Source organism: Tribolium madens, unplaced genomic scaffold (assembly GCF_015345945.1).
Source record: "Tribolium madens isolate multiple individuals breed KSU strain unplaced genomic scaffold, Tmad_KSU_1.1 Scaffold_1;HRSCAF=32;Tcas5.2_LG8, whole genome shotgun sequence".
In the NCBI taxonomy this organism is placed as follows: Eukaryota; Metazoa; Arthropoda; class Insecta; order Coleoptera; family Tenebrionidae; genus Tribolium; species Tribolium madens.
Window position 1 is genome coordinate 5,947,033 of NW_025400984.1, and position 8,552 is coordinate 5,955,584.

The 8,552-nt window shown below is 29.8% G+C and overlaps 4 protein-coding genes across 5 annotated transcripts in view; all 4 read left to right on the forward strand.

The window, feature by feature from the left end:
- LOC123003586 (A-agglutinin anchorage subunit-like) overlaps window positions 1–698 on the forward strand; it is a 1,540-nt gene extending 842 nt beyond the window's left edge. The window contains exon 4 of the mRNA XM_044396412.1: window positions 11–698. Within this exon, the coding sequence (XP_044252347.1) occupies window positions 11–293 (283 nt within the window). The 3' untranslated portion in view covers window positions 294–698. The remainder of the gene's footprint in view (window positions 1–10) is intronic.
- Window positions 699–2,294: 1,596 nt separating this feature from the next.
- LOC123003603 (putative uncharacterized protein DDB_G0277255) lies at window positions 2,295–5,490 on the forward strand. Of its 2 annotated transcripts, XM_044396468.1 has the most exons (4): window positions 2,295–2,415; window positions 2,463–2,606; window positions 2,660–2,908; window positions 2,951–5,490. In XM_044396468.1, exons 1-4 carry the CDS (start codon window positions 2,376–2,378, stop codon window positions 5,341–5,343), a joined length of 2,826 nt encoding a protein of 941 aa, XP_044252403.1. In that variant the 5' UTR covers window positions 2,295–2,375; the 3' UTR covers window positions 5,344–5,490. The 2 variants fall into 2 exon arrangements, with proteins under 2 accessions (XP_044252403.1, XP_044252401.1); XM_044396466.1 differs by having other exon boundaries at window positions 2,660–5,490.
- Window positions 5,491–5,633: 143 nt separating this feature from the next.
- On the forward strand, window positions 5,634–6,516 carry LOC123004097 (trypsin V-A-like). Its single transcript, XM_044397211.1, has one exon. The coding sequence runs from the start codon at window positions 5,634–5,636 to the stop codon at window positions 6,462–6,464; it is 831 nt and encodes a 276-aa protein (XP_044253146.1). The 3' UTR covers window positions 6,465–6,516.
- A 1,169-nt stretch (window positions 6,517–7,685) lies between these two features.
- LOC123004098 overlaps window positions 7,686–8,552 on the forward strand; it is a 1,655-nt gene continuing 788 nt past the window's right edge. The window contains exons 1-3 of the mRNA XM_044397212.1: window positions 7,686–7,801; window positions 8,170–8,319; window positions 8,380–8,503. Of these exons, the coding sequence (XP_044253147.1) occupies window positions 7,756–7,801; window positions 8,170–8,319; window positions 8,380–8,503 (320 nt within the window). The 5' untranslated portion in view covers window positions 7,686–7,755. The remainder of the gene's footprint in view (window positions 7,802–8,169; window positions 8,320–8,379; window positions 8,504–8,552) is intronic.

An 8,552-nucleotide genomic window follows, 5' to 3' on the forward strand; every position in this document is an offset into this window, starting at 1 on the left:
AGAGCACGACATCTACCCCACAGAGCACGACATCTACCCCACAGAGCACGACATCCACCCCACAGAGCACGACATCTACCACAAAGAGTACTACATCTAGCAAGCAAACCACGGCATCTACCACAGAGAGCACCACATCTACCACACAGAGCACCACATCTAGTACAAGCGGCTCTTCCGACTCTTCGTCTAGTACAGAAAGTTCTTCATCAACAACACCATCTTCTGCTGTATCCAGTCAAACATCGTTTGGTATTTTACTAGCAGCGATCTTTTATATCAGGTGGATGTAATTTATTTCCAAGTATTTATATCCAATTATTTATTGTAATCATATTTTGTTTTAACGAATAATAATTATTATGTTTATGTTAACTTATAACAGAGGAAGAGAAAAAAGTTTAAAGTACAAAATAAACATTTATAATTTATAGTTATAAGTTTATACTTAACCTTAATTGTATTAATATTTAGCTAGGTAAGTATAACAAAACCTTATTTTAAACAATGCACTAAAACATTTCTTATATAGCAGCTGGTTATTGCACTTTTCCAGGGTGAATTATAAAAACGACCCAAGCCATAATTTCATTACTCTTAAATACGTTAGAATACTTCTTTATCATAATTGAACAGTTTTTTGTTATCAATTGTTGGCTTGTTTTAGATTAAATGAATAAAAAACGTTCTACTTTTTCCACAGCCTACTTTATTTCATTTAATTTTCAAATTGCCTCAAATCAAAAGTCAGTGATGAAAATTAATAGTAAGTGAGCTTGTTAAAAGACAATTTAATAAAGAAGCTAAAAAAATAGCAAATGTATACAAGGTGTTTTATTTAAAAGACTAAAATTGATATTACTTTCGGTAAAACAGGAAGCAGCATTGATTTAGCAAACTGTTCAACTTTGTTCTAAAAAGTATTGTCACATCTTTAAATATAATGGAGTAATGGCTTGGGGCGTTTTTCATAATACAGTCAGTATAATAAATACCCTAACCAATTTCTAGACGCAACCCAAAATACATTCTCAGATACCACTTTGCGTTAATTGATGAATTGTTTGAGATTTTTCAAAGATATAAACATCGATATCTGTGAGAGCTTTGACAGTTTTTATAAATTGGCGTCCCACAATGTACCTTTGACGGTACAAATTTTGCCAAAGCATTTTTGTAGCATTCTCTATATAGTATGTCTCCTGACTGAGTTTACAAGAGGAAAAAAATTGATTTTAAATCAAAACTGCAAAGAAAACACTTTCTTGCTTCATCTGAAACGAGCAAATCTGTACTTAAAACTTCATTATTCTGATTCAGCGAAAAGAGAAGTTAATTTTTCTCTGCTTTTTAAGTCTTATCATTATACAAGGTGATTCAAGAGGAATAATGAGCCTGACCAAATTCTCGATGCAACCACCATTACTTTTTTACTTTGCGATAAATGTAATGTTGGTTGCATCGAGAATTTGTTTAGGCTCATTATTCCTCGTGAATCACCCTGTGTGTATTAGTTGTCACTTTGACAATTAATTTATTAATTAAATAATGATAGTTCTTGTGATAAATGACTTTGGTTTTTATCTTAAAGCTGTTTCTTTGAGTTGCTATTTATTAAAATTATGTTTTTCACAAACATATTTGTTATTTAACTTGCGTAAACTCATTTGTCAAAGTGATCATTGCCAAAATAATAAAACCGCCGATGTGATAGGACTTGAACAGCAGAGAAAAATAAACTTTTCTTTCTACTGAGTTAGAATAATGATGTTTTAATTACCGATTTGCTCGTTTCAGGTAAAACAAAAATGTTTTTCCTTTGCAGTTTTGGCGTAAAGTCAAAGATAAAAAATTGTTTTCTCTTGTAAACTCAATCCGGGGTCATACTGTATATCAAAATCATGTCAGTTCTTTCGTCGTGTGAGTACATTTTGAATGTAATAGGAAAAAATTGGAATTGATGACACTTGACTGTGTCATGAATAACATAACAACTAATTGTCTAAATTTTTCAAACTTAAAAAAACCAAGTTGTTAGATCGGTTAGAGTCTTTATTATAAATTATAAATGACTCACTTTGTTCTCTGATAGTATTGATCACATCTTGACATCTTTGTCAATACTTTTAATAAACATTAATCCATTTTGTAAACAATTATTTATGTATTGTTTTTGAATTTAACGAACCATTTGTCATCATATATTTTTTAGCATTTTAAGGTAAAAAATAGTCTTATAGCTCATTACGTGTTAGATAAAAGTTCTGTCACTCGTCATTCATGTGCAAGGCCAAGTATATAAGGTTCCTACGTTTTGTTTGTGGTATACAATATCACTCACTGTTAATTTCATAGAGGTAAAAGTACCTAATAAAATGAAGCAGATTTTGGTCTTTTTGTTAATTTTGGATTTAAGTGAGTGAGTTGTATGTGGTGTTAGTTTGTTTATTGTGGAATTTAAGGTTTATCTCAAAGATGTCCAGGCTGTAAAGATTACTACTGTTTAGAAGACATTTGGAAAGATTGTCCTCAAACACTGGTCAATTCAAATATCACAAATATAAGCAATGCAAGCATTAATTGTATTACTGTGCAGTACATAGAAGGTGATTAAAAATTCTTTTATACACACACATTTAAGCTGTTTTTTTATTTAAAGCTGAACAAGATTATCGCCAATTGAAAGACTGTGTTATTGGAAGGGAAGAAGAAAATTGTGAATTATTTTACCAAAAGTATGGAATACAAAATGTAAATTGTACAGTCATTCCACCATTTTTTAATATTCAATCTTCTCTAAATCAATCAGAAAAAAATGACCTCACAAACAGCACTGCAAATCCACTATTACCTCAAGGTTTAAATTTAAATCTAAGTGGTAGTAGTCCATATTTGAATTTAAATTTAAGTTTATTTCTAAATAATAACTCAAATAATAGTTTGGTTTTAGATCCCAATTCTAGCATTAGTTCTAGTGAAAGTCTCAGTTATAGTTACGATGAAATCCCTAATCTTAGTTATTTAAACCTTAGTTTTTCGTCAAGGTGGAATAGTAATTTAAGTTTTAATTCAACAGAAGATTTTAGTAACTCGAGTTCAGACTTAAATTATGGTTACTATAGTTTAAGTTTTAATTCAACAGAAGTTTCAAGTGACGCGAGTGAAGATTCAAGTAACTTGAGTTTAGATTTAAGTTACAGTTATGATTTAATTCTAGAATCAAACTCAAGTTTTTATTTAAACGAAAGTGATTTTTTGCTTTCTAATTCTTATCCTATTATTGCCGCTGCAAATCCAGTTCCAATTTACAATTTTTCTTTAAATCAAAATCTAAATTTTACTTCAACAGAAGAAGATACCAGTTCTGATTTAAGTTATAGTTATGACTTGAATTCAAATTCAAACTTTAATTTAACTTTCAATGAAAATGAGTTTTTGCCTTTAAATTCCGACCCTGTTATCATCAGTTCAAACCCAGTTTTAAGTGATAGTGGAAACTTAACATCGACAGAAGATAATTTAAGTTTTAATTACGACTTTGAATTGAATTTAAATTCAAGCTTAAATTTAGTTTCGAATGAAAATTATTCTTTGTCATCTAATTATGATCAAATTGTCATCAATCCAAATATTACTTCATACCAAAATTCAAGTTTTGGTTCGACACATTTAAATCTAGATCTAGAACTAAATCCAAATCTAGATTTGGATGTTAGTAATAATATTCTATATCCAAATCAAGCTGATGTTAAAAATGTCACTAACCATAGTTCTAGCACAACAAATTTTACTGATCCTTCATTTAGCTCAAGTTTAGAGTCATTTTTAGACCCTAATTTAAATCAATCATTGACTCCTAATTCAGAAATAGATGTAGATTTAAACTCAGGTTTGCAAAATTTGGAACAAGCAAATAGTACAGATAGTTTGATTCAAACAACTATTTCAAATTTAAGTATTAATAACAGTTTAAGTTCAAACCTTGAAATTTCTACATTTTCCTCGAATACTAACCCAACGATTATTAGTTTTTCGTCCAACACGATCCCCAGCTCAGTTTCTGATGCAACATTTTTCTCAGAAAGTCCTGGTTCTGTTTCAAGCACAACTTCTAATTTAACAGATCTTGACACAGATGGTAATCTTACTTTGTCTTCAGACCCAATTTTTAGTTTTAGTCCATATCAAGACTTACTTTTCAATTTTAGTTTTCGTCCAACTTCTAGCGTTTTTACTTTTGACAGTATTGAACCGGGTGTTACATCACCCTCTAATTCAAATGAAAATAATAGTTTTGGGTTAAATCCAAACTTTACGATTTCTAGTTTTTCTTCCAATACCGACCCGACAATTAATCTCCCATTTTTCACTTCAACAACTGATTACTCCGAAACAAGTTCTAGTTCTGTTTTAAGTTTTGATTTTGAGTCAGATAATTTAAACTCTTCAAGTCCAACTTTGGCTTTGGATCCAAATAATTACAGTTATAATTTTAATCAGGATTCTACAGTTAGTCCGAGTTTTACTTTTGATAAAAATTATTCTTTAAATTTCAATTCAACTTCTAATATTTTAGGTATAGCTGATACTTCCAGTTCCAACAACTTTGAATCAAGTACTACACCTTTAAATTCTAATATTAATTTTAACTTTAGTTCGAATAACAATTTAGATTTAATTTCTAGCTCTTCTAATCTAACTGGAAGTTCCGATATTAATTTTAGTAGAACATCAAATTTTGACAATTTTACTCAAAGTTCAAATCCAACATCAGATTCCAATGTAAGCTTTGTTTCCAGCATATCTCCAACACAAACTATTGAACCAGTTTTAAGACCTAGTTTTGGTACAAGACCAAGTTTCTTGAATCAAAATTCAGGTTTGACTTCAACTCCAACTACACGGTCTAATTCAAGCTTTAGAATTGACCCTAACATCAATTTTAACATTCCTTCACGTTCTAATTCAAGCAGAAGTAACTTTACTTCGAACACAACTCCAAGTCTTTATTCTATTTTGAGAAACATTTTCAGTTTTAATTTTAGTACGACCCCAAGCACAAACTTTAATAAAAAATTGAATGAAACTTTTGGCCCTCGTCCTACGAGTCCTAGCTATACATCACGTGTTAAAACAGGTTTTACTTTTAACTGGATTCCTGATAGACACTTTATTCCCACTCCAAGTATTAACAACGCTTTAAAAACTACATTTAAACCTAAAAAATCAACTTCCCATATTAACCCAGAGCTGAAACCAAGTCCAGATTCTGCAAGCGGTAACACTGTTAACTTAATCATAGAAATTCTAATTTTGTTCCTATCTATTTTTGAATTGTATTAATTTATTTATATGCCATTATACTAATAATAGATTATTATTAATATAAATAAAATACTTTCTTTGTTTTAAAATTTGTTACGAAATAAGTATTTTTTTTACTCTATATTTGTAAATATACTTTTGTATCTGTACTCATATTGTAATAATTATCGCCAATTAATTTAAAAATTGTATTAAAGATAATCTTTTCTGGTCAATCGACTTTTCAGCTCTCGATGCACGCAATGCACGTATTGAATTCTGGGGTGAACAAACTAGTTTTCATTCGAAAATCATGCAAATGAGACGCAATGACCACCGTCTCTTGCATTGTGGTTACAACTCTAGTGGTTGTGTCTTTAGCTAATTTAGTACTTTTAGTGCACGTGATTATGAATTCAATCTACAAATGTAATCAAAATCGAACATATTTAAAACGAATTGCAAAAATTCAAAAACGCGAAGACTCATCTTTTCAGGATCAAGAATTTAAAGTGACAACAAACAATTTTGTTGCTGCTTTAATCGTCGAAATTGATGGTGACAGTTTTGAATTTGTGTGTGGTGTGGCTATTGTTGGTAAAAAATGGGCTCTAACACCAGCGCATTGTGTGGATTCTATTATAGATCAACCTCGAATTAAAACTAAAGTTTCTTCTAACACTTTGAAGCTGAAGTATGGAATTTGGTACGACATTGATAAGATGATAAAACACCAAAATTATAAACCTAATCAGCATGTAAACGACGTAGCTTTGATAAGTGTGAAGCAACCGTTTAAAGAAAAAGAAGTTAAAAGTGTTATTCTACCGACTAAAAATTATTTATACGTTGCTGAATCTACAGCGACTGCTGTTGGGTGGGTTAGTCAAGAAGTGTTTGCAATAGATTTGAAATTGCTTCCACACAAACACTGTCAAAGCGTTTATCTCGAAGGTATCACAAATGGTACTTTCTGTGCCGAAAAGAAAGCTTGTGTTTATGATCATGGAGGGTTCTTAATTCAGAAAGGGGTGTTGATAGGCACTGTTTCTTTTGGAATAGGATGTACTTCAAAACCGATTGTTTATACGAAAATTTCTTTATTTGAAAATTGGTTTAAACATCAAAAAATTGGAGCAGTTTTTAAAGGAAGTACTTGATTTACATATATCTTACATTATGTGTTCTATTTACAACAAATAAAATTTTAAATAATAATTATTGTTGTTTTATTATAAAAAACTCTTGTTGTTGAAAACAAATTGTTTTCACCGGTTCCTATAAAATTCTAGTGAATTAATGCTAAGGTAGGTATTTAGTAAAAGCTCACACTTACAACATTTGCTATTATTTTTCCTCCAATAAAATAATGTATGTATTAAATTGATAAAAGTAAAGCTAATAGTTAACAAAACAAGAAAACAAAACAGTATAGAAAATATATTACCTTCAAATTATACATGATGTTCCCTTTTTATTGTTACAAATTTCAACAGGAGATAGAATATTCAATTTTAAGACAAAAGTTTTGAACATGTGTCGAAAAATGCTAATGCAAGGAAGCTTCACCCCCTCAAAGGGATGCGTTTTTTAATGGGTTTATACACCTTTATACACCTAAACGAATTCTAAGATAAAATGTTAAAATTTTTAATCAGGAGTTTCCTAAAATGATTGGCTCTCGAGTAAAAGTACTATTTGGGCTGTAGTTTCTTACCATTTTCAGCAAAAAAATTCTAAATTTTATAATTTGTCATAAAAAAAGTTTTTTGTGTGTTTCCGATACAACTTATCGATCTTGAGTAAAAACAAAAGCCATAAACAGCATAAAAATTACATTCGTTTTACCGTTTAGAACGCCTCTGATTAACATTTCATCTTGAAAATTGGAATTCGTTGAGGTGTATAAAGGTTATCAGCTGAATCAAATTTTCCAATTTTATCTATTCTAAAATATTGGGAAAAAGACTTTAAAAAACGCACTCCTAGGCGATCTTTTACATAGTATTTTTCAAAACATGTTTATAGGAAACCGTTATCTTAAATTAGGAAACATCACGTGAAAATAGACGACTCACTTAAAGTACTTAAGATTTGGAAAATAAAATTAGTCTTTACAAATAGAAAGTAAATAATAATTATAACATTAAAACAAAAGCAAATTAACCAAATTATTTAATAATTATTAAGAGTCATTTAGTAATTTTTGCTATAACATTCTACTTTGTGAATAAACTTTTACGTTGTGATTACTGAATTTATATTTTAAAAGAATAGCTTTATGATTCATATTTTTCTTTTAATTATCTAGCACCTGTAGCAGTATCAGATAAAGCATTTATAAAAATAAAGAACTTGCCTATTTAAGGAGCTAGAGTAACAGCTAGTGGTGTAGTTCCAATTGTTTAATTGTTTGACATACTTAATAAGTTGTTTAACAATTTCAACAAGATGCGTTTGGTGTTTGTGTTTTTGTTAGCTTTTACTCTAAACTTTAGTAAGTTTTTTAAATTATTATTTATTTTAATAAATCTATACCTCAGGGCAAAACAGTATTAACCACCAAAACAAAAAAAATTCTTTAGAGCACTTATAAAACTATAATTTTGTTTAAATGTTTGTTTTATTCATAATATTCAACTTAGGCTTCCCCAAAAATTTATCAAATGGAAATAAAAGAGCTTTATAACTTACAGGTAATTTACTGGCTGTTTAACTATGTACATAAAGTCAAATTTAAAAACTGGAGTTAATACAATTTTGCTCTGAGGTACAGAAAAATATAATTTGTAAATACATGTATGTATATGTATATATTTAAAAAATCATAGAACTCAAACAAAAATGATCAATTTATTGTTTTAGGTAACGCTTTAAAATGTCCTACTTGCGTAGGAAAAAAATGCGCCGACCAAGAAACTGTTCCATTTAAAGAATGTCACCATCATGGTTTAAATCCAATTGAGTCGGATGTTCTCCCAAAATATGGTTGCTTAGAATATCAGTACATTAAGAGTAAGAAGTTAAGATATTGTTGTTTTTGTTTTATTTTAAATTTGATTCAATTATTTTCAGATGGAGAAACCGTAGACGTTAAAAGATGTGCTAAAATAAATTTTCAAAAAAATGCGTGTGATGACATGAAGAAGAGGGTTGAGATAAAAAACTGCAGCGTTAAGCCATCGCCGTCTCCATCGCCGTCTCCATCGCCGTCTCCATCGCCGTCTCCATCGCCGTCTCCATCGCCG

Excerpts from the sequence above, each read along its gene's own strand:
- LOC123004097 (XM_044397211.1), top strand. The coding sequence starts at position 5,634 with ATGACCACCGTCTCTTGCATTGTGGTTACAACTCTAGTGGTTGTGTCT.
- LOC123003603 (XM_044396466.1), top strand. The coding sequence starts at position 2,376 with ATGAAGCAGATTTTGGTCTTTTTGTTAATTTTGGATTTAA. Across the intron at positions 2,416-2,462 it reads TTTGTTAATTTTGGATTTAA|GTTTATCTCAAAGATGTCCA; the intron begins GTGAGTGAGTTG and ends GTGGAATTTAAG. Across the intron at positions 2,607-2,659 it reads TACTGTGCAGTACATAGAAG|CTGAACAAGATTATCGCCAA; the intron begins GTGATTAAAAAT and ends TTTTATTTAAAG.